This window comes from Agelaius tricolor, unplaced genomic scaffold (assembly GCF_023055355.1).
Source record: "Agelaius tricolor isolate 1412-34295 unplaced genomic scaffold, bAgeTri1.0.p SCAF_7, whole genome shotgun sequence".
Lineage (NCBI taxonomy): Eukaryota > Metazoa > Chordata > Aves > Passeriformes > Icteridae > Agelaius > Agelaius tricolor.
Window position 1 is genome coordinate 32,538,497 of NW_027269267.1, and position 26,336 is coordinate 32,564,832.

Here is a 26,336-nt window from a genome sequence, read left to right on the forward strand (position 1 = left end):
TTTATTTGCCTAATATAAAGTTGAGTTTACAGACAGAAGCCACTTCTGCACTGCAATTTCATTTTTTCTTTTGGTACTGAAGACAAATGTTTTCCCTGACAAATCATAATATCATCAATTCCCACGAAGCAGCTAACTCAGCTGGAAATTCCTAGGCATACAGAAAAATCAAGGTAGGAGGTCATTTAGGGTTCTCACAATTGACTTTCACTGGCAGTTACACTCATCCAATTTAAGTGCAAGTAACAGCTGGGTTGAGAGGCAAAATGAGGTAATTTCCCCAAACCCTCTCTAAACACTTCTCTAGGCCTTCAATAACAACTTTTAAAGCCATCAGTAAATTTAAAAAATCGCAAACCTTGTGCTTTATTGTAAGAACACAGGAAAATGAGTTTTTGAAAATTACCAGCTTTAACAAAAAAAAAAAGGAAGTGTCCTAAAATAAAGAACATATTAAGGCTTCTATACAAACCTATTCACTGTAAAATATGTATCCTGTATGATTCCCCTCTTCCAAAAATGCATAAACAAATGGCATTAAGTTTTAATTAAAGAAGTCAGCAGATTCAGAAATAGGCTGCTCTCACACTTCTTTGGTATTAACAGGTCTGTCTGCCTCTGTCAGTTGTATCAGTATTTGCACCAAATTAAAATAATGCTTAATTTCTAGAAATTTTTAAGCCCACAAGTATTGTACACAACTAAAATGTTTTCATTCTAACTTCCATCTGAAAATCCCTACCATCAGAAGAAGATCCAGGACAGTGCAGAGGACAAAGAAACTGAAGTTGGTAACTCTCTCACCATCAAGATCTGTGCAGGATCTAATAATAGGGAATAAGAGCTATTTGATACTTTATGACATCTAAATCTGCAGAAGTAGTTCTGCTGAGCAGAAGTAGTTCTGCTGAACACAGAAATCTTCATCATGCTTAGAATTCAAACAATAAAGCTATCTGATATTCTTCTGGAGGAAATCTAGTACATGTGCACTCACACAGTCCTTTTCAGTGACTCCAAGCCCATGTAGTTTGCACGAGTCAGAGCCAAGAAACCCTCATTGCTGCTGACTTACCCGGACGAGCGCGTCATCGATGATGTGATCACGCCGCACTTTCAGCCGCAGGTAGGGGTTGAGCTGCTGCCCCTGAACCAAGCTGTAGAGCACAGTTATGCGTCTTTCACTGTACATCCGGATCCTATTGTCATAATACAATCCCAGGTTCTTGGTAACAGCATTCAATATGAAGGGACAGGTCATAAATGAGAATTTATTCTCTGTTTCTACTTTGAAGAAAGTGTAGTCTTTGTCCATTTCTAGAACATCATTCAGTGGTTCATTAATAAATTCTTCAAAAGGGATAAGTGGTTTTCTGCAATCTATAGTTTTAACACCAAGTTCTGTTTCCAGTGGGTCTACTCGAGGACCTTTTTTATTTCTTCTTTCCTCACCCAACAGCTCTTGAAGAGTTAGTTCACTTGATTCTGGGATGGGTTCTTCATCTTCCTCTTCGTTATGATCTGTATCCACATCCCCTCCTACTACATTTGCATAGTAAACCATTTTCAAGCACTTTGAAGCAGCAACAACAGCATCATCATCATTCACTAGGTTACGACTATTGAACTCGTTGCTTATGACTTTGTAAGTAATAAGCTGCTGAAATGTTTCCATCATTCTCCGAATTTGATCTGCTCTGTACTTAGACCACAATCTGACCAGTTTTGCTTGAGCCGCAAGGGGCAGTTTGCTCATTGCTTTGCAAAACAATGGTAGAGCCATTTCCAGATACTCCGGGCTATGAAGATTGCCATTCTCCATAACGATAATAAACAAATTCAGATAGTTAGGATCCCGAGAGTACACATTATGGTAAGTCAAGTCACATTCCACATTAGGTGACAAGTACACAAGTGCATTTAAAAAGGCAGTTTCTATTTTTTCATTAGAAAGTAACCTATCATAGACCCGTCTGACTGCTTCAATATCTACAGACACTTCATCTGGGCCTAGTTTTTGGAGGTTATTATCTCCCTGTGTGCTATCACCTATTCTTGATGATGAAGATGATGATGCACCAGAATCCTCTTCCATAGCAGCAGCCGAACAGGCAGCTTTTTCCTTTTCATCTTCATCTTTGTCTTCATCCTTTCCTTGAAGAGACTTGAGCTCCTCCTTGGTGTGCTGCTTGGTTTTTCGGAAACTCTGTACCAGTGCTTCAGCACTAGAAAACACTCTCCCAATCACACGGATTAAAGGGGAATAATCCTCTTTTTCTCGACATAGTTCAAGAATTTCATATATCTTGTCTTCTGTTAGGAAGGTCACATCTATAAAAAGATAAAGATATTAGTTTTACTAATATAAAAATTAAAAAGATAATATACTTCTGGTTTGCCCTAAGAAAGCTGTGTGTCATATCATCACTAAAACTACAAAAACAGTGTCAGTGCTGAATAAAGTCAAGACAGATACTTTCTAATTTCATTAGCATGAAAAATCATTACTTCATTCACTGATTTGTAAAATATTTTATTCATGGATGTCAATCAGAGAATGTGTACAATAGTGAAACTGTTTTGCAGCCAATTAACTACATTAGGTAGTTAACAGTACTGTATTGTCTAAACAAGTGCAATCAGTAAGAGGCTTAAACTTTAAAAGCCTTAATGAATAAGGCTGCAACAATACAGTCTTCTGGTAAATCTGCATAGTTAATGTGTAAGTCATTAAACTAAACAAACTAGACTGTATCAACCTCTTTTTTTCAAAGCAGACCCTGAAGAAAAGACTCAATCACTTGTTTTGTTGTATGTTAATGGGAATATAAGATTTCTTATTTCTCTTTTTAATGCTTTCTGCAACTGTTTTTAGACTAAATTGATGCCTGAAAACCCTCCCAAACCCCTCAATATATGCTCTGAAATTTATGCTGCCTTCTAAATTACACATACATGTAGATTATGTCTTTGTACATTAGGCCTCACTAAGATAAGCAACTCGGGTATACTAATCAACATGTTATTCAGAGGAACAAGATGGTTTACACACATCATCTGCTCCAAATACCTGTCTGTTCTCCCTCTCCCCAAACTCCTGATACAAAATAAGTCATTCGAAGAGTCCATTTGTTATTTGAAATCTTCCTTTCTCTTTAGAAAAAAGAAAGAAAACATTATTTATAGCCTTCTATGTTAGTTCTCAAACAGAACCCACAGATGCTTTCACATCAGGTGATGATTTACAGTAGAATTACTGTAAACATGATAAGACCATAAAAAAAATATTCTAGTTTAAGCAGATTCTTCTGAACTGACACATAATTTAGAACCAAAACAGAATCAGTTTAATACCATCTCTAGAGAAAACATCTCAAAATTGTATTCACCAGCCATGCTAGAACTACCTACCTCTGCAGAAAGAAGTGTATCATTTTAATAACAAGGTTTAATAAAGGTGTTGTATCACCTACACTGATACTCATTCCAAGAAGTCATTAAATTAAAAAGACAAACTAGATGATGCAAAGACAGACAACCTACTGACTTTCACAGAACCTCAAGCCACTCTCAGAGCACATGTAACACAGGAAAGGTTAGGCTTATGTCTTAAGCTTAGAGTGACTTCTAATCTGAAGACACTGACAAATCTCAAAACATCTGTCCTGTTAAAAAACCAGCTCTACTGAAAACATTTTGAAAGGACTCCACAACATCTATTTTTATCCACTGCAGTGCATGCTCAGGAAGGAAAACTTGTCTTAAAAGAAGTCTTAATTTTCTTGTGTTAAGACAAATTTACCTGCTGATACAGATGATATTCTATGACATGGCTCCTCAAAATGAGGACCAGAGTCTCAAGTTCATTGACTCTGGACCATAGACATTATTCATAGCATAAAAATTATCAGCACACACTGACAATTCAACAATATCATAAATTTCAGATTTCCATACTTCAACAGGAATTTCCTCATTCACTCTTTTAAAGGTTTTAGTATTTCAGGAACTCCAGAAAAGGAATTTAATTATTTCTGAAGCATATTTCTTTCAATTTATTAAGAACTTTTAATCCTATGTCAAGCATAAAAGCAAGCTACACATCCTTTTCCTTGGCTTTGCTAAACTTTGCTGCAGATTTTCCAGTAACTGGTGTAGCAGATCTTAAAAAAACTCAGAGTGCTAGATTCCTTAGACATCACCCAATTCCAAAGGTAACTGAGCCTCAGATGAGCTTTAAGAATGCATTAAAAGTCCTCTGTCTATACAGCTACAAAGGAATGTCAATACTTGGGATGCTCCAAGAGAAGTCTGAGTCACTGCTGTAGCCAACAGACTGTCTCTGGAGGTAGGTTCAGAAGACTCTTAGGTACCTGCCTTGGGGAGAGGGGATGGTTAGATAGAATAAGGAAAATTCTGTATCTGAAAATCTCCATTAATAATACAAATAAAATCAAGAGGAAAAACACAAAGCAGACTTAATATGCCTCTTGCTCATGTAATGCTACAGCTCCTTCCCTTTCCCCTTCCTAGTGTTTGCCTCTCTGCTTATTCAGATCATAAGTAATTTGGGTACAAATTTATCCTTGCATCAGATAAAGAAGAAACTGGTGCTGGAATATCTTGGGTTGCTTATAACAGTATTATGTTTTATTGCTAATTCTGTAGGGCTTTTTAAATCTTTGCTGTAGATTAGAAAAAAAATGTCACCTTCTTTAGCTAAAATAAATGAATCTGGACTTGTGTTTAAATCACTTTTTGCCACAACACTTAAAGGTGGTCTGCTCAAAGGTTAATGGTTTTAAAAACCATTTGGCCTGGTTTGTGGATGTGTTTGCATCACAGGTTAGGGTGACAACTAACATTATTCTATTAGTATGTACTATTCTATATGTATGTACTATTACAGATTGCTTGAAAAGCTAAACAGAAGTTAGAAAACATATGCACAGAACAGTATTTCATTTTACACTGGCTTAATAATAACTGTGCTCAAACATTTTTTAGCTTGGTGAATGTATTGCCTATCACTTAGGTATTATTTATTTCATCTGTTAAGTTTCTCAGCATAGGATCTGAAATTAGTTAAAGCATAACTTTTATAATTTATTAACTGCAGAATAACTATGAAACTAGCAAAACTAAAAGAGTCATACAACAGCACTTAAAACTTTTCCATATTTGCAAAAGTCACTATTCTTGTAAGACAACAAATGCATGTTTATTTTAACAGAGATGTGGTCAAGATCTAGATTTGGAATCAGTGTTCAGCCTTAATCCATGCATTTTTCTGAATCCATAGGAAAATACTCAATTGTCTAATACTCTATTTTACTAAAGTCAGCAGAACACCACCAGAATGAATTCTGTTGGCTTGTACTTGTGCATATGAAATGTGTTTTATTTCATGAAAATTGTAAACATCTTACCTTTAAAGTCATCTCTCGGGCCTTGCATTTCCTTCTTGTTCATTTTTCTGTCAGTGCAGGAATTGTTATGGGCACCTTTGGAATTGTTTTCTAGGTAAGCTGAGCTCGTTCCTTTCTTGGAGGGATGAGGATCACAGAGTTTTGCATTAATCTTATAAAGCTCGAGGGCCTTAATGGCTGCTGCATTGTTATCCATACGGAGAAAAGTTGGACAGGAAGCACAAAATTCATTCGTGCAGGCTTCATTTCCACAGCCCTCGGTTAACTGGTGGTAGTAGCGCTCTATTAGATGCTTTGCAGCTGCTCGCTTCCTGTAGCAAACATTCAAACAGTAAGTACAAGGATTAGTGGAGCTTTCACATACAAAGCTCATTCAATAGCATCAGCAAGGCAGAGATTAGTCAGGCACTGAAACACAAGATTTCTGTCAGAGAGAACACATCAGAAGATTTTTTTAAATGCAGGATTCTCATCTTGATAAATGCAAATATATTTAACACACTATTTAATTTTTGGGTTCTATGTAAGTAAAAGATAAATCCTGTTTATGCAGTTTTCAGCTGTACATGGTAGTGCTACAGTGGAGACAGTCTTGTACAGTTCTGAACAATCTCAACTGTCACTAAAAAAGAGAGCAATTTGGATGCAAAACAAGGCAGCAACTGAAACAAAACTGAAAGTTGTACAGGTGTTGAATCTAATATATAGTACTGAGGCATGGCTGCCACAGACAGATGAAAGAGGCATGAAAAACAAACAATTCAGACATTTATTTAGTAATACTATCAATACTATACTATTTTACCCATTTTATCAAGATTCCAGATGACTAAATTATCATATTTAGTCTATTTAAATCTGAACAAAAAATATTCCTTGATTAATTAAACTGATGCTAAAAAGACAATTAGAGATAACCTCAAGGCTGGATATATTTATCCTCAGCTTAAATAAATTATATGGTTGTCCAAATAAAATAAAAAAACAAACCCCAAAAGTGCTATCTGCCAAGTCCTTCTGTTTTTCCTGCCATTATAGTGTTGAGTACGTATTCTGAAAAATCACAGCTGTATTGCTGTACAAGTCTAGTGCTCAGTACTATATATATGCACCAAAGAAAATGTAACTGCCTTATTAATAAGGCCACAGACTTCTACAGAAACATGCAAATAATAAAGAAATCACTGGAAAGCTGCAGGTAACCAGGACAGAAGCAGCTGCATGCAGCACCAAGAGCACCATGTTTGACCACATTTCAGAAAGAAACCCCCAAACCTTGACTGCATTTAAAATAATAAGTTATTAATGAAAACTACCAACTATGAAAGATTTCAAACATTCTGACTGGGCTTAACATACAGGCTTTTTATGGAACTTCACTGATATAGTACTACTAAGATTAGAGCAGCAGAGAAATTGTGACATTAACTTAAAATTGCCTTTCCTGATGTCGATGTATGCACAGATTCTCCATAGAACAAGTACTTCAGAACTGAAGTGCTAGACCCACTGGCACTACTTAGCACTTGCTGCACCTTGCTGTTAATAATGGCTGGTTAAATAGCAGTTTCAATGCAGTTACTTCAAAAGGGAAAATGTTCTGAGAGTGACTACTGATTACTCAGCAATAAGACCTTTGCTTCTTTCTCTTCACCCTTCAAGATCTCATAATCCCAGAGAAGAAAATACATCTTACAAGGAAAACAATTACTTTGATGCCTACCTGAGCTTTCATTCCCTGAAATGTTTTCGTTCCAGGGAACAGAAAACAAACAAAAAACCAACTGAGGTGAAAGGTTTCCGTGGCACTTTGACATGGATGTGGAAAGAAAAAGCAGCATGAGCAATACCATTAAAACCATTACTGTGTAACAGGGAATAGCTATACTCTAATCTAAGGGAAGTGTTCTGGTCTCACATTTTTATATCTAGACTTACAAAAATCTGCCTCTCTCCATGTACATCTAAAAATAAGTGGTTTTTTTTTAATCTTGTCTTTCATACTTCAGCCATTAATATAGAGGCTTTAAGAAAAACCACCCAAATCCCCTCAAAGTAACAGTGTTTTAGTACAACTTGAAACAGTAAATTATTTCAGAGACAACTATTTCTGAATGCAAAATTTCGTGCTTTGATCATTCCTGACCTTCAATCATTCCAGACCTCCAGATTTAGAGTGTGGAATATTGTAATTTGCAAGCAGGTTAAGTATTTACATATGAAAAAGATGAATTTTTACACCCGAGCTGTGGCCACCAACATGCACACCTTTCCAGCTCACACATCTAGTTTGAATAAAGTTATATCAATGTATAAACACTGATACATTAACAACACATTTTATCATGTTAAACAACACTTCACTTTAACCGGGTTATATCTGAGATGCCAGTAAATAAAGCTAAGCTTAGACTTGTCTCTAACAGTTAACTTCTGAAGGACTCGATATTTTTTTTTGCTTTTAATTTTTAGGTACTGATTACTTCTCAAACTTTGGCATGCCTACAATAAGTCTGTTTGTACAAACACTTTTATTTTATCTTGTGGCTGGCAACTCACTGACTCAAGTTCTCTGAAACTCTATTAGAGACAGAAGATTGTATTTTTAATTTTTCTTTTTTAAATCAAGTATGGAAGCGAACAATATGGTGTACAACAGTACAGAATACAGCAGTATTAGAATTTCATAGAATATCCTTAATTGGAAGTGACCCACAAGGATCATCAAAGTTCAGTTTCTGGCCCTGCACAGCACCATCACTAAGAATCACACCATGTGCCTAACACTTCTTGATCTTAGGCCTAGCACTGTGACCACTTCCTTGGGGAGCCTGTTCCAGTGCCCAACCACCCTCTGAGTGAAAAACTTTTTCCTAATATCCAACCTAAATCTTCTCTGACACAGTTTTATGCCATTCCCTCAGGTCCTGTCACCACAGAGAAGAGATCAGTGTCTGTCCCCTGCTTCCCCTCACCAGGAAGCTGCAGACCATGATGAGGTCTCCCCTCAGTGTCCCTCTCCAGGCTGAACAGCCCAAGTGGACTCAGCTACTCCTCATATGGCTTCTCCTCAAGGTGCTTCATCTCTGTAGCCATCCTTCAGATGCTCTCTAACAGCTTTGTGTCTTCCTCATATTGCAATATCCAAAACTGCAAACAATATTCAAGGTGAGGCTGCCCCAGTGCAGAGCAGAGTAGGACAATCCCCTCCCCTGCCCAGCTGGCCATGCTGTGCCTGATGCCCCCCAGGGCACGGCTGGCCATCCTGGCTGCCAGGGCACTGCTGGCTCATGTTCAACTTGCCACTGACCAGGGCCCCAGGAGGCCTTTCTGTGATGCAGGTCCCAGGAGCACTTGTATTTGTTGAACTTCATGTGGTTGGTGATTGCCCAACCCTCTAATTTGTTGAGGTCTCTCTGCACAACCTGGCTGCCTTCCAGGGAGTCAACAGCACCTCCCAATTTAGTATCACTGGCAAACCTACTCTGTATACCTTGGAGACCTGTCTCCAAGTCATCGATGAAGATGTTGAGGAGGGGCAAGGATGGAGCTCTGTGGAACTCCACTAGTGACAGGTCACCAGTCTGATGTCACCCCATTTACTGAAACCCTGTGTGCCTGACCTGTGAGCCAGTTGCTCACCCCTCACATGATGTATTTATCCAGCTGTGTTCTGGACATTGTATCCAGAAGGATACTGTAAAAAGACAGTATTGAAAGCTTTATGGAAATCCAAAAAGATTATATCAACTGGCTTCCCTTGCTCAACTAAATGGGTCACTTTATCATAAAAAGAAATTAGTTTTGACATGAACCAGCGGTGGCTATGACTGATGTCTGTGGTTTTCTTCAGGTGTTTTTCAGTAACTCCCAGAATAATCTTCTCCATAATTTTACCCGGCACTGATGTGAGAGTGACAGTCCTGTAGTTTGGAGGGCCATTCTTCCTGCCCTCCTTGAATATTGGGCCAACATTGGCCAGTCTCCAGTTGACTGAGAGGTCTCCAGATTCCCAAGATCATTGAAAAATCCTTGAGAGAGGCCTTGTGATGACATCAGCCATCTCTGAGTGTTCTTGTAAGAATTCCATAAGTCCCCATAAACTTAAAGGGATCTAGCTGGATCCTCCCCCTCTCCCTGGCAGCTACTCCACAGGCTTTTCACATTACCCCAGACAAATGATTTAGGTAAATAAATAAAATAAATTTCAGTGAGGATACAGACCTCAGAAGGTAGAAGGGAATTTACCAATCCTTCCACAAGAGCTACCCTTACTGAGGTTCATCAACAAAAAGACTTACAGAAAACGCAGTTCTGAGTAAATCAGTGTGAGATTTTCAGACATTCTATACCACATTCCCACTGGCATACTTCAGGTATTAGTATCACTGTCCACTGCCAAAAGCCCACATTTCTTATTTCTACATTATTCAGCAAAAGAACTTGTAGCATACTCTTTGTATTGTCCACAAGTGAAAACTTGATCTCTTTCTACATTCCCCTGCTCATTTAGTATGCTGAAAACTAAAGTTCTTGGCTTGAGGCATTAAAACGGGTTCATCAAGCAAAGTAACATAAAACCACTCTCTATTCTTAGCTCATGCTACACCCGTGAAGAGCACAGCTCTCTTCAAGTTCCTATAAAGGGATCTGGTCAAGTGCAGCTGGTCCCTTGGAAAACTCAAGGCCTGGTTCACAGCTGCCCATGAGCACACACAGTTACTACTGTAGCTCAGGCTGTAGTGACTGACCTGCATAAACATTTCCAAATACCCACTGTTGTTGCATATCCAACTATGAAACTGCACTGGTGTGGCTGAAGTTGTAAACATTTCACAGGCATATTCTTATGACTGAAAGATAACTTCCCACTCAGTGGGCCTTGTATAACCTCCCCAAGCAAGGCTTCAGTGAGGAGGAGAGGCACCTAAAATAGACACTCAACCTCCTTCTTTAAAGTCCAACAATTTCACAAGCACACTTTTCTGTTTAAAATGAAATTAGCATTCATTAGTTTGTAGTAGTTACAGAAAAAGAATTGCTTTTAGGCTTTCCATGTGTTCTTTAGCTAATAAAGAGCCAGATAGCAAGTACTTTGCATTTGTAATTTAAATGGTGCCAAAATTGTGGAGTATCATGAGAAACATGTACAACCAAGACAAAGGTGACCTGGGCTGCATTTTCTGTAGTAATTTTTCAATGTCTAAAACCTGTAAAAAACAGGGATTGAGTGTACTGGTTCAAAAGTTCCTATGAAACAGAATATAATTTGCATTTCTCAAATACCTTAAACTAAATTACTGGAGAAATACCATGTAATGGAATCTCTTGCCATAGAGAAAATTAGAAGTTTAAACATTAAAGGAATTTTTGTAAGATTTGAAGCATGTAATAATTTAAAATTCACCTACAAAGCACTTACATTCAAAATGCGCCTGAAGTTTAAAATATCTGCATAACTGCATCATTTTTGCTTGTAAATTTACCTAAATTTTAGAAATACAAATGGATGTTTCATACTTGTCTGGAAATAGCAGCATGAAATAACACGCTTCTGAATGGTTTTTGCTTAGAATACAATAACATATTATTTTTACTAATAAACCTCTCATTGGATAGGAGTGCTGGAGGGCAGGAAGGGATCTGGACAGGATGGATTGATGGGCCAACAGCATGAAGTTTAACAGGGTGAAGTGTCAGGTCCTGGGCTACAACAACCCTGTGCAGTGCTACAGGCTGGAGCACTGTGGCTGGAAAGCTGCCCAGTGGAAAAGGACCTGGGGGTGCTGGTCCACAGCAGCTGAACGTGACCCAGCAGTGCCCAGGTGGCCAAGAAGGCCAATGGTGACCTGGCCTGTGTCAGCAATGGTGTGGCCAGAAGGATGAGGCTGTGATCTCCCTGTTCTTGGACCCTGAATCCCATCTCCAGTTTTGGGCCACTCACTGCAAGGGAGTAATTGAGGTGCTGGAGTGTGTCCAGAATAGGGCAATGGAGCTAATGAAGAGTCTGGAGCACAAGTCTTAGGAAGACGAGCTGAGGGAGTTAGGGGTGTTTAGCCTGGACAAAAGGGAGGGTGAAAAGTGACCTAATCACTCTCTAGAACCACTTGAAAGGAGGCTGTAGCCAGGTGAGGGCTGGTCTCTTTTCCCAGGCAACCAGTGACAGGAAAAGAGGAAAATGGCATCAAGCTGTACCAGGGGAAGTTCAGGTTGGACATCAGAAAAAGTTTCTTCACTGAAAGGGCTGTCAAGCTTTGGAATGGGCAGGTCACAGAGGTAGTGGAGTCACCATCCCTGCCTGGAATTGTTCAAGAAACACCTGGACATGGAATGTAATGCAATGGTCTAGTTGATAAGGTGGTCATTGGTCAAGGGCTGGACTCTGTGACCTTGAAGCTCTTTTTCAGTCTTGATGATTCTATGATTGCTCCAAGAGAGCTAATTTCATTAAATGGAAATCTACAACAGCCTGTTTTACAATGGCTATTAGGAACTTACAAGTGCCAAAATGTTCATAAGCAATTTTCTTAATAGAAAGAAATAAAAGCATTAATATGCATAGAAACCCAGGAAACAGTTTTTTTAGTACTAATAGCAAAACAATTTCAATAGATGTGTTTGTGGAATAAAGAGACACATCTACAGCAGTTTTACTACACTTTGGAAAGAAGATGACCAGCATGTCAAAAACTGTTAAAGAAGGTGTTGTAGATGGTCATCTTTGTGAAGTTAAATATTGCTTTGTGCAAGTTTCAGCTTCAAACCTTGCATGCTGATTTTCCTGCTTCTGTTTAGTTAGAGTAAGAAGAGCAGTGCTAGAAAAGACAGGCTTCCAGTAATGGCACTGCCCACACAGAGCCTTTAGAAGAGCCCTGCACACCAAACTGCCAAAGAGTCCACCCACAGCTGGAGCCCAGCCCTTGGTTCCAGCAGTGCTGTAACACCTTTTGCCTGCCTCAGCCTCTGGCCTCACAGCAAATGTGGATCTGGCAAATGTGCCTGTGCATGGAGCTCACATTTTCCAAACTCCATTCTTTCCAGTGTGGTGGACCCCAACAGCAGGGGTGGATTGTGAGCTCTGCTTGGACCATACTGGTTTAACCCAAGGGACCTTCCTTCCCACTCTGTGTTCTAGATCCAGCATGCTTCTGGGAATATCATGTGCTGACAAAAGCATGGCATTTCCTCAGAAAGGGCACCCCTGAGAACAGAAGGTCTGTCCTGGCTATATGGAGCAATGCAGGAAGACAGGGAAAGGGAGCAAAGAACACAGTCAGCATCTATCTCGCAATCTTGTCTCAGAAAAATTGTCTTGCTACAGTCATATTAAAAAACAGAGCAGGGTTTCAAAATTGCAAAGAATCCCATCCTCAAAAGCAGAGAGAAGGAAAGATGAATGCACAGAAAGCTGTATGAAGACAGTCATACCTTTGCCTTGATAAAAAAAGAAAAAAAACAGAGAGTGAAAACACATGAACATAAAAGAAGGTACTGTTAAACAATCAAATTATGTGATTTAGTGCTAAAGAGATTTTAAGAAAGTTACATGAATCGAAAGGGAAAGTCAATGGAGATGTGTGACAGGAGCAGTCAGAAAATGCTGACCTTAACAATTCTAAGATAAAAGACTTGTAAATTTGAGTCAGCACCAAGATGTTAATCACATGGAGACCCAGAATTTGAAAAGCCTGGGATAAGCAAGACTTACACATGGAAGATTTTGCTGTGTAAGAATCTGAATATTTTCTTTAAATTTCTTTTCATGCAAACATGTGAAACATATATGACTATGCTCTTGGTATGAAGCTTTGCAATTCAAAACATGGAAATAAATAAAGCAATTATATCAGCCAGCCAGAGCAAAACAAACCATTCATTGTGCAAACAAAAATCCAGTTGCTTTAGTCCCTGCATTTACTAATGAATTTTAGGCATGTAAATAACACAGTAACTATTTTTAGCAACACAGCAGGCTTGCAGGTCACAACTCTACCACTCAACCTGCCATTCCATCTTATGTGGCAAGAGCAGCTATGCAGAAGGATTGCAAACATTCTCTGTAACAGGTGTAGTCCATATCACATTGTGATACAGTTCAAAAAACATTTAGTTTTGCAAATACACTGTATAACTACTCATCAAATATGTGAATTCCTACAGCTTGACTGGCTCATATTTATTTTAGACATGGCTAAAATTTATGAAGTCAGGGCCACACTGATCACTGGTGTACATAAAAAAGAAAAAGTATTTAGCTATAACACAGGCAAGCTTACTACTGTAAATTTTTTTTTACGTTCGGTTCTAAGGAAGATAATTCACACACACACACAAGAATTGTCAAACTTCTAAAAGGAAAAAAACTTTACTGCCTTTTCCTTCTGATTTATGCTAGGTTGTTAAAGTCTTTGTTTCACACCAGTCTAGGTGAGTGCTGCTGATACATCTTTGCTTAAAATGCATAAAAACCATTACTCTAACTGGTAATATCCAGAGTGGACTATAGCCAGCCTGCAGCCTTATTTCCTCTGTTTGGCTAGGACAGGGAAACTAAAGGACACAACTTAACTTGCTGCAGGAACAATAAACCACAATGCAGCATGGGCCACTACTGGAGCAGGAGTAAGAGATTATGGCAGGGCTTTTACCCTGTGACCTCTAACACAGCAACACACAGAGTCCACACACCAATAGGCAGAGTCACCTTTCAGGTCAGGCTCCCTGCAACCTTCACTGCATTCCTAAGAAAGCAGCTGGACAGCACTTCTGCAGCATATGGTATGAGTGAGGGAAAAAAAATCTGAGATACCAGGAGAATTGCTTCTCCTAGTGCAAGAAAAGGCTTCACTGCAGTGAATTGCTCAGAAAAGCCTTCACTGTTTCCTCCTCCTCATTTTTTAGGGGGGGCTCACTGCAGTTTTGCTCCTCCTTAAGTCGGGCAGCTACAGCTGAGAAGTCCTTGAGCAATTCACACTATGGCACTAGGCTGCAAAACATCCTGAAAATGGCATCCAGCTCACAGCATGTACAACACTAGACCGCTTGGGGGGAAGGCGTGAAGGAGACAGTTTAAGGTCAGAGAAGAAGTTCATGGCAGAAGAGAAATGAACCCGGATCTTTTGAAGCCTCAGACAGCACACCAACTACTGGGCTACATTCCCTCTATTATTTTGGAACTTGTGCTGTTATTCAGAAGAGCAGTTTGTGGTTTCCCTGTTTGAGTTCTATGACAGGACAGTTTGAATAGCTAGAAAAGAATTTTGTTTGCTAACTCACAGAAGAATAAAGTCTCAAAAAACTTTTTTTGTTTTTAAATAGTCCTCTAAATTCCAGCAACTCCTTTGAATTTTGAATTTAAATGAACGTTTCAGTCTACCACAATCTTGATTTTAGTTCATCCTGGCTTCTAACCTAATGAAGACAGACAAAAAGGTTCAGACCTGTCACCAAGATGTTCTGTGGTTTAGCGAAAGAGAGCTAGTTTTCTGTTTCTAGAAGTAACTGGCATATAAATTCACCAAATTAAGTCACAATTTCTTTTTCTTAGTTCAACAATCCATCTACCACAAGAGATACCAGCAGGTATTGGGCCTTAATACTGAAGTGTCTTCAAAGCCATGCAAGATGTTAGTGAACGGCAGGTAGCAATTACATCTCTTCTGTGAAGTCTGAATATAGGCTGGAAGATTTCTGACACTGTATTATGCTACCATCTACTGGTTCACGTTAAATTAAACCTCTGAACTTTCCCTTAAACTCATGCACCCTCCAAACAAAACAAAAAAAAAATCAGTTTCTACAGAGGCTTAAAATTGCAAAATATTAATTTGAAATTTGCTAAGGTAATTTCACAGTTCTACTCAGCTTTTGTCTTCTTTTTATTAAGCAGATGCAAAAGTGACTGTTATACATGTTCAGAATATTTTTATCAAGATAAACCAAACTCATCCAGTCATTTACTTACATTCGGCTAGTTTCAATGTTCTCAGAGTGTGGTTCTCCTGGTGATCTGCAAAACCAGACAGAAAAACTTAAGCACTGCTTGTTCTTTTAAGTCATTACAATATGAAGTTATGAAAGATGGAATGCAATGAGTGTATTATTGCCACTAAAAGCATCAACTTTTTGATACTTGCAGATTTAACTTCTCAAACTCTAGAATACAGTTTATCACATAAAACATGATAGTATAATTAAGCTAAATTTCCCTAAGCAGGAGAGCACTTGTTCCCCGTGCTTACGCAACAGGAGCCATTAGGGGAGAGATCTGCTGGCAGTACTTCTGCATTCAGGCTGCACAGTGCTCCAGGGTTCTGGGCTAATTCTTCATAACCACTTCTGTAACCAAACGTGCATTCAAAGATTATCAGCAATCAACTGCAACCAACAAATTCTCTACAGAGCTGGACTCTAAGAAGTAGCAGCTCAGAAACAGGGTCCAAAAGGATATCAAAACAAATCTCTTATCTCTCTCCACCTGAATTCATGGAGCTAATCTCACAGATTTCTATTGTCTTCAGTCCAGCCAAGAGATCAGACAGAAAAATTCAGAATTAAGTGTTATTGCCTAGCACAAGCAGCACCTGTGTTTAGCTTGGCAACTCCACTGACTTAATTTACAGACTAATTCAATGGGTATAGCTCCATACTAACTTAAAGTAGACTAAATTATAGTTATTTAGCTCCTCCTCATTCCCATCTTCCTTAAGACAGCACTGATTCATCTGTTAATTTTTTTCAGACAGCATTTTTTTTCTCTCTTTGAGGCAGAACTTCCCCCTAGCCAGTGAGTTTGCAGCCAGACAAGCCAGAAGACAAGGCAGTACAAATGCAGCAATTTTGTTTCCCATCATCTTAGGATGCCTTGAAATCAGACCTTTGCTCGGGAACAACCTTTGGTACAGTTGACCAATACTGCCATGCTGGAAATACTGTGCAAGGAGTGGAAACAAAGCACAGCCATTACAGTAAAACTCTGCAGCTTAGATGAACAAAAATGTCTTTCATGACAGCTCTCTAAAAACAGAAGTGAGCTAAAATCTGCAAACAGAACTAACTTTTTAGGTTTCACCAGAGTCTGCTGAGAGACTTCAGTTAGGACAGCTAAGCAGACTTTCCCACAGCTTTACAGGGAAAAAAAATCAATATTTATAAGAATGCAATTTCTAAATTTCTCTATTTATTATAAAACTATCTATAACATTCTAAATGCTATTGGAAATCTCCACATGTAGCCTGATACATTCCTTTTTTCCTGCTTCATTGTGCTATTTTACTGGATGGTCTCTCCTATTAAAGTTTGGACTGCTCTCCAAACGCTCTACTAAAATTTTAGTTACTTTTCTGAAATATCAGATCTTAACAACTTTTTGGATTCTACTAAACAGACCCAGTGCCTAGAAAGCATTTCTGGCAGACAACTTATAATTCCCAGGTTAGCTGGATACTGTGTGGTGACAGATGATGCAGAACACAGGAAATTATTTGTTTGTATTTCACTAACTTATAAAATTTAACAGACACTAGGGACAGAATTCTGAACTTCCTATCCAACTAACATTACACTCATGCTTAAAATGTAAATACTCTTTAACTGGAAAATAACATAAAAACCGCCCAATCTCAAAATTTGGCCCCTGTTTATTACCTCCAAATTACATTTCCCTTACTCATTAAATTCAGGACTGACAAGGCAGTTGCTGACAAAAATACTGCTCAGCAGCAAAACAAATAAGAATTTCCTTTTAACTCTGGTGACCAAAGCAAGCCTCTAAGTGCTTAGTGAAAAGAATCTCAATTTTTTTCCCCACTCATTCACCCGAGCATTTAAGTGTTAGAAGCTGGAATAGAAGAAAGACACATGTTTATAGTCATACTGGTTAGCTCCTCTATTTACTTCCAAGACTTTAGAAAATGGTAGCAAAATGTCTGGACATTTAAGGCTTTGCTTTCTTAATTCCAGTAATGGGACATACAACACGTTGAGGATTTGGGTAAGAGTAGTGCTTTTAGTTGCTTCGAAAATACAAAGGAAATAGTGGTGTTAAAAAAAAAACAAACATCAAGAATACCTAAAGCCTTTCAGCCTTTAAAATAAACAGCAGCATGAAGAATTACAGAAAAAGATCAGACTGGCATCTAAACTCTGCATATAAAAAAAGCAGCGTGGTGATCTGCAGTACAGACATGAAAACAGCTAGCAGTATATCCAAAATCTTTTCCTGTCCTCACTATATGTGAGAATATTATTAGGGCTGTAAAGAGACAATATAGTTCAGTATATGTTACTCAAAAAAAAAGGTTGTGTCTATAAGATAAACAATATAAGAAAAAAATACCATCTAGCTGGGTCAAAAAAGGTTTAGTCCTCTAAGGTAAGTGGTTCTGCAGAACACAGGATGAAAATTCCTTCAGCTTATTGTTTTCTAAAACATGAACAGACCTACTATAACTATGATTTGCAGAACTATTAATGGACATATTAATTTGATTTTAAAAGGTTTCAAATGACAACATAAGCACCTAATAAAATGAGGTTTCAATACTAAGTAAAATGAAATGGAAGATCAATCTAATTACAGGAATTGTACTTGTTTGCTGAGAAGCTATTTATTTTGCAATACCCAATTGTTTACAAACATGATACCTTGTTATTTCCTGTGAGCAGGCAACAGTATTGAAAAACAACTATATAGTACGGCAAGACGTCCTTTCATCATGCTTAAAATCTGAAACAAGAGTTCTGTTCAGAGAAAATCTCAGAGCAAATGCTCTTAAAAATTTCAGCTTTCAATTAGATTGTAGACACTGATCACAAGACAACAACTAATCTGAATACTGCAGTATGAGCTCACAAATTCAAATGGTGGCTCATTTCCAATAACACAGGGAGCAACTCCTCCATTCTACAAGCCACTCCTTTTACTTCCAGTGTACCTCTCTAGATGAGAAAAGTAATGGTATGCAAGCTTACACACACTTTAACATCATCAAGCCATCTGGAGAAATACTTCAAAACAAAAACTGAACACATGCTTGGATAAGTATGCTAAACAGTTTATACAGAAATTCAGTACGACAGCAAAATCTACCAGGGACTTTTAAATGATAGCATTGTTCTTAAGAGGGATATCATGGAGCACCACAGCGTTTGCTTGTATTTTAAAAAGCAGGCAAGGGCAAACTGAGCCAGTGTTGAAATTACTGTCAGCAAGAGTGTAACTCAACTCTGCCAGCTGACTTATCTAAAACAAACAATGTAACTTAATATTATTTATAAAACCAACTTCAGGCCATACAAATTAAATACCTTAAAATAAACATTATAGTAGAAAAACTCCTGAGAAACAACCTGATATGCTTTATGCTTACCTTTTACAAGCTGTGGCCATTCGGTGACATCAGGGTGATCACAATTTTGAGTCACTGATCAAAACCGAGTTGTCGCACCAGTCCTGTATCACGCTGAGCTAAGCATAAGCTTAACAATTCTAAATAAGTAAAAATAATGTAGTTAAAAGTTCTTAAAAATTATTTCCAGACAATTCTCTAAATAAAAAAATAATACAAAGAAGAAAAATATTAATGCTAAGCATTGTTTTATCAGCGAGATTACAACTTACTTACATTCATTTTTTGCATGGCATTTTAACTTCTAGAGTAACTCGCTACAGTACAATCAACTGATAAACTTGAAAATTCAGCAACTTACTTTTAGTCTAAAAAACCAAAAGCCATACCCATCTTTTGGACCAGTGCAAAACACCCAGTGTCAAGACAATAAGGATTCAAGGATCTGGAAGTGTGTGCATAAATATGTACAGTAATTTGTAACTACAATAAAATTCTGTTAGAAATGTAGCTGCTACAACTTGATTAACATTGTTTCTTAGCAAGCAAGGCTCTGTTCCCAGGGGAGCAACAAAGTAACCTGAACTTTGTTGTGTGCCTCTCCCCCAAAAAAAGTAAGCTATAAATAAGTAAAAGTTTCAGAGGAGCAACCTCTGCTATCTGTGGCAAATCTTTTAGCTTCTTTGCTCCATTTTTATCATGTGTCCTCTCTCCTCTCCCTTAAATTTTCAAAAGTATATTTTACCTGTCAATTGTTTCCCGTGATCTGGCTCCACTGGTATAAATGGAAGGGTTGGTCCTTTACTTTGTCACGCAGGTGGCAGCCAATGATCACTCAGCAATACTCGTGCCCAGAGCGCCCTGGGACCACCCCAGCTGATTACTTCCATGGCTGAAAAGGAACCAGTTAGTCTCTTACCTACTGCTATTATCTACTCTAAACTAAAGTTAACGGAAAAAATATTTCCAAACATAATCCTCAACACTCAATTCATCCCATTCTCTCTCCCCCCCAAGCTCCTAAGTGCACTGGAGAAAGCCAGAAAAGAAAAAAGGTCTCTGAAGGAGAATCAGATGACAAACAGCATTCGCTTTCTGCTAATATAAAGTTTTGATAAAAATTGCAATGTTAATATTGTATTTAGTAAATAAAAAGTTATCTTACTTTCTCTTTAAAGCAGTAGCTATGAAGACAGACCTCTGTATAGTATCCTGAGAAATTTATTCCTGTGGTAACCCAGATGAAACCCCACATTTGCAGGTTGCCATGCAGCAAAAGCCTCACACAGAATGAAGGTGCACAAAGCTATTGATGGCACAACCGCAGCTCTCTGCAACACCTGCAGACATAACAATCTGGTGCAAATACTAAGAGAGCACATCAGACAGCTTGAAATATTTAGTAAAAAACATTTATTTCTTTACTGCACCTTCTTTTGTACTTCAGTCCAATGTATTACAAGAGTATTACAGTAAGATTTTAGCAAGGCTCATGATTTTCTAAAGTTTGTCAGAAAAGCTGCCCAGTTTTGGCAATCTACTACAATTTGCAATTCTGCCACAAACTCTGTCCAGAACAAAATTTGTCTTAGTTTCAGAATGATGCTTATTAGTTTTATCATTCATTGAGATAGGTAAAGTGCCATCTGTTGATTTTAACATCAGCAATATTTAAGTGTTCTCATTGTAACACAAGTGCAGTTGACACAAGGAAAGTAAAAACAAAATAGGCTACCAAAAATCTCCAAAACAAAACAGAGGTTCTCCAGTACTTATGTTCCATGGGTGTAAATTGTCAAAGTTTAACTGAGTCAATTCCAGGAACACAGAACAATGATTACAAGTCAGTTGGAAAGTTTCCTCATCTGTCAACATTAGAGCAGGGTAAAGACTTTCCATTTAATGTTTGTGACCATCAGCTGTACAGAAAGGCAACAACCCAAGATGCTGATGCAAAACTAAGAAGCTGTAAAACACTACTCTGCTTATGACATTCTGATTAAGATCTGAAAACTTCCACTTTTAGGCAAGCCTTAGTTTTGAGGAAACAGATGCTTATTCTAACACTGCTTCTAGCACTTTGCCCAAGTAACTTTTAGTACACTGGTCAGAGGACAGTGGTATAATCACTAAAGCCTCATTGGTTGGGAAAGCTGCATTCTGACTACTCTAAGTATCAGCTCACATTCTGGAGTGTGCCTGACCAATGACTCCCTACCTAGACTTGGTCCTATACCACCCAGACTATTGACAAAAATGTATTACAGTAGTCTTCCATTCAAATGGAAGCATGGTGGAACACCAGGCTGCCATACACCTTAGTAAAACAAAGTTTTCCTGAGGCTGTTTCATGTGGGAGAAGTCATGGACGTGACTGACAGTAGTGAAGGAGCACATGAAGTGCTGGTGCTGGATTCAAACACCACTAGATTTTGGAATGTTAAAAAATATACTTTAAGTTGGCAGCTCCACAGTCATAGTCAAGACAAGCTTATGCCAAGGCCTGATCCAGATCCAACTCTGTTAGTCTCATTTACTACACCGCCAAACATAGTATCTAACAGCAGTTCTGTGATGGGAGGCAGGGTCTGAACCGCAGCAAATCTCATGGAGCTGAAGTAAACGCATCTAAGTTTTGTTGTGAAACTTGTACCTACAAACTGAATTTGTCATGGGTCAGAGCTCTGAGTCAGGTAGTTTCAGCATTTCTGATTTGTTGCACAATACCTTAAACCTAGACTTACTGAATTGTGGTCTAAAATTCTCATGCTCCTTCTCAGCAGTCTAGATGCAAAAAACCTTAATGAATCATTTTTCTCTTTTATCTCCTTCTCATCCTATCTTTCCCACCTATCCTTGCCTTCACTCCTGTGGGACAGAATATGATTGGCAAGGATTCCCTAGCACAGATGAAAGAATTAATTTTTCTAAAACCTTACTCATTCATGCATCAGCAGAGTAGTGTCTGCTGGCAAAGAGACCAGCACACTGGAACACAAAGTGGGTGGTGAAGGAGACTGCCATCAAAGATTTATTCTGAATATATTTCAAAGGGCATTTTGACTGCTTGATACAAACAAGGCCACAAAAACCTCCAACCTGGTTAGGAGAGTCAAAAGACGCTACTTGATTAGGAAAGGAAAACTACACTGATGAATACACTAAGATCCTGGAAAATGGCATTATGAGTTGTGAATTGGACTAAATCAATGGCTTTTCTCTCACAGGAATTTCTCTACAAAAAACCTCCTCTGTTTGTAACTTACCTTACAGAAGATAGAAACAGCAGCCCCAGAGCAGATATTTATTCATATTACTCAAACAAATGTCTCTGGTCCTAACTGTTATGATCAGCATGGCTTACAGCTTAGGCTTTTACAGAAACACTGAGCAGCTGAAGATATGAAAGGAAGTTTGTGCCGATGGAGTATGGCCAAAAAACCCAAGATGGCTGCCAGGCTCTCTGGGGACTGGCACATCTGTGTCTGCCTAATGACTATTTACTAGAAGTAGAATCAACTAAGGCTGCAACTACACCTATTACAGATAGCAAGACATAAAGATATGTCTTCAAACCATGCATCTGAAGAACTTTGTGACTTCAACTAGCCCTCATCAAAAAGGAACGGGATAAATAATGTTTATGCAGTGATTTGGAACAACATCTATTTCTCCAAGATGGCACGGGTGAACATTAAAAGAATGTTCCTATCAACTCAAGGAGTTAAACAATGAGTGAAAGAACAAGATGTCAGAAAGCAAGTTCAGAAGCATCAAAAGGGGCTAAAAGCAACTTTCTTGCATAGTTTGATGAAAGATATAGGCACATTTCCATAAATCTTGGAAGTCTACAAGCATGAGGCAAGAACAGGTTCCCAACTTCAACGTACAGAACCTCAAGCCACACCCTGGAGACTGTAAGTACTTATTTTTCAGCAACCAAAAAAAAAGGCAAATTACTTCCAGGTTGGAATAATTTTTTGAACATTGTTACCTACATGGTTTCCCTAAATCTGCTACTATCCATGGGTTATTTGATGGTCACCTTCTGAGAGAGCAATGCAATCTGGCTGGCAGTTGACACACAGTATCTGAGGCCTAGGAAGATCCCCTAGAGGATGAACACTTTCCATTTTTAAACTATAACTTCTGATTGCCTTATTGAAAGAGTGGCACTTGTAAGAATTTAAGTTTCCTTTACAAAGGAATTTTAACTATCTACCCAAGTAATCTTTGATCCAAATTCAATATTCTCTTTTGATCTATGATGAAAATAGGGGTAATCCACTGTACAATGAAGTACCACGATCTACCAGTATCAGAATTTTAGTTGCTTAATTAAATATAACCATCTCTCTCAAGAATATACCACTAAAGACAGCTTTTCAAAGTCTTCTGAAGAGTCCTTATGAATGCTCCAAGAATGAATTTTATATATTTCCAGAATGACTTTGAGTACCACAATGAAACAATCATCTATACAGTAAGAAACTGACACCTAATAGGAGAGTGGGCCTTTTATAACTTGAGATTGAGTCAAATGTCCTGGAGAATATTCACCAAACCCCTAAATTCAATCTTAATTGTCACATGCAGAAAAGAAAAAAAAAATAAAGTAATGCAATAGTCATGTTTGAGCCTATATTTCTTCATAAAGTTGGAAGTACAAATTACTTTTCTTGCCTGTATGCTGCTTCCAATGCACAAAACATAAAAAGATACGTTTTCTTCATCTAATTAGTAGGCAAAATTATTACTGATTCTATAGTAAAATAAAACAGCCACTAATACACCCTGATCATATAAATCCTAATGGGGCCAAAAAAAAATCCCAACCAAACACTAATAAGGCCTCTATATGATTTCTTTTTCCCACTGCCTGGTAAGCCAAGCAATTCAACTAGTAACAACAAATGCAAAATCGCATGAGTTAGAAAACCAAAAGAATTGGGTTCTATCCTGGAAAATGCCAACCTAAAGTGACTAAAGCAGTCACAACTGATGTACAAATGTACACATGCTCCCATGTATTACAAAAAGAATGACAGATATGGCTCATGAAGGGTCCCTGGCACAAAGCACTTCACACATCTTCCAAACTTAAACCCAGTTCTCCAATTATTCAGTACTCTTCAAAAGTGTTCCAGAAGTAGTAGAAAAGAGCCACAAAAACATCATGTAGATAGAAGAAAATGCCTTGTGATTAGACAATGAAAAGAGTTCAAAGTTAATTAAGCCTATCAATACAGATACTGGAAGAAACTAAGTCTTCTCATAGCACAAAAAGAATACATAAAGATCTTTGAACTGAAAGAATGCATATAAAATCCTCATTAATAGAAACTGAAGACCCACTAATTCAATTAGAGCAGGAACACAAGTATGAGAACAATTAACACTTGAATAAATTATTTGGGATGGGAACCTTCAAATAAAGTTAGTGCTACTCTGGAATTTAGAGTTCAATAAAATCACAAGTTACTGAGTTTCATAAAGGCAGAATTTTGTCTATCTCAATACAAAGAGATCAAACATAGATTTATAAAAGCTCCATCTTATAACATCTGTATACTTACTTTGCCTTGATTTCAATACTTCCCATGTACTGGTTTTGGAATAGAGTTAATTTTCTTTATAGCAGGTAGTGTGGGGCTGGGTTTTGGATTTGTGTAAACACAGGGCTGTCTTTGTTATTGCTGTTTGTGTTACAGCTTTCATAGAGTCAGGGCCTTTTCTGCTCCTCACCTCACCAGGGAGGAGGCTGGGGGTGCACAGGGAGTGAGGAGGGTTCACAGCTGGGACAGCTGACCCCAGCTGACCATAGAGACATTCCATATTATAAAGCATCATGCTCAGTGTATAAAGCTGAAGAAGGGAAAAGGGGAAGAAGGAAAAAGGGGGAATGTTCAGAGTTATGGCATTTGTCTTCCCAAGTCACTGCTACCTATGCTGGAGCCCTGCTTTTCTGGAGAGGACAGAACATGTGCCTGTCCATGAGAAGTGGTGAATGAATTCCTTGTTTCGCTTTGCTTCGTGCACAGCTTTTGCTTTACCTATTAAATTATCTTTATCTCAACCCACGAGTTTTCTCACTTTTACTCCTCCAATTCTCTTCCACATCCCACTGTGTGGGTAGGTGAGAGAGTAGCTGTTTGGTGTTTAGTTGCCAGCTGGGGTTAAACTATGATATCCATAAATCACAGAGTAACAGAAGAATACCTAATGTTTGCTCCCATTCCCTCACCTCAGGCCAAAAGCTAGAGGCCTACATGTTATTCCTATTTTCTAAAGCTGCTCCTGCAACTTTGGACTCTAGATTTTGCCTTCAATATCTGGTTTTGGTTTAATATTTCAGTGAGATCATATACGTATTTTATTCACCTTTCTAAAAGCAGGAAAGATCCCAAATTATCTTTAGCTTCTGTGCTTTACACTTAGACCACAGCTGATTTTTTTCTTTCCATTACACACACACCCCTTTGATTTTTTTTTTTTCCAGCAGAACCATTTGTTTCTATTTCAGTTACATTATACCTGTTACTTCAGACTCCCTCCAAAATGATACACAGCCATGAACAAAAAGCCCTTTTTACACCAGCAGGTGAAATCCAATCACCTATTTATATGTCTTTTACTAATTCTTTTATTGACTACTCATCATGTTATTATGCAGGTAAATTTTACAGCTTCACTTCAGCTTTACTACTTAAACTTTTATTCCATCTGTCCTTTTGCTTATCCCCTATTTTGATTTCCTTTGCCACCCATCTTTCATGCTGCCTTCCATGTAAAGCATCTTTCTGTTCACCAAGTTCTTCAGCACGTTTGTTTAAATATAATTGATATTAAAACCGAGCAACCATGCAGTTCTGTAGTACGACATTCAGCTTTTCTGATGTTCCATTAGTATTTATCACTCACAATTTGTGGGGATTAGAGGGCAATTCTTCATCAATTTATGAAGCACATACCACTACAAAGACTCTATGCGTACATACAGTGGCAAGCAGCTAAACATCCAGAAGAAAAGCAGCCAGCAGGCATAATGGCAATAAAGAAATAATGGCTTAGGTTTGAAGAAGAGCCATCATACACAGAACTGGTATTGACACTGGAGAGCAAGAAGCAGGTGGGTGGTCCCAGTGGTGCTGTGGGTGCAAAAATGAATATACACTACCTGCCAGATGCCTGCTAGAGTAAAGGACCAATCTATACAATTCTCTCAGGAACATCTGGATTGTGACAATGTAACATTGTAGCTTTTTGAGAGACTTACAATTTTTAATTAGTACATACTACAGCTAAAGTTTCAGCTTAGATTTAACAGTTTTATTAGAGCCTGTCTATAGCTTCCTACGAAACAGAACTTAAAAAGTCATCAAACAACTGTTCTGCAAATTTGAGATTTCTAAACTTTAAATATATTTCTAAGTTAATTATCTTGAAAAGAAAAACCCAGACATAAACCCATGGCACAGAAAACTTGGATCAGCTTCCCCACAATTTAAGTGGTTAAAAGAGAAAATACAGACATGGCTTAGGAACTGCTATTGAAAT

The 26,336-nt window shown here is 38.1% G+C and overlaps 1 protein-coding gene across 7 annotated transcripts in view; it reads right to left on the reverse strand.

The window, feature by feature from the left end:
• The window catches only part of UBE3A (ubiquitin protein ligase E3A), a 53,360-nt gene that overhangs the window by 16,443 nt on the left and 10,581 nt on the right, over positions 1 to 26,336 (reverse strand). For 3 of the 7 annotated variants that reach the window (XM_071430876.1, XM_071430873.1, XM_071430874.1), the window contains 5 exons: positions 19,525 to 19,671; positions 18,801 to 18,919; positions 15,394 to 15,438; positions 5,430 to 5,740; positions 1,076 to 2,331 (listed from right to left, as the gene is read on the reverse strand). In XM_071430876.1, coding sequence (XP_071286977.1) covers positions 1,076 to 2,331; positions 5,430 to 5,740; positions 15,394 to 15,438; positions 18,801 to 18,820 — 1,632 coding nt within the window. In that variant the 5' untranslated portion in view covers positions 18,821 to 18,919; positions 19,525 to 19,671. Of the gene's footprint in view, positions 1 to 1,075; positions 2,332 to 5,429; positions 5,741 to 15,393; positions 15,439 to 18,075; positions 18,158 to 18,800; positions 18,920 to 19,524; positions 19,672 to 25,956; positions 26,012 to 26,336 lie in introns of those variants that run through there. The other 4 variants (XM_071430878.1, XM_071430877.1, XM_071430875.1 and 1 more) reach the window with 3 other exon arrangements.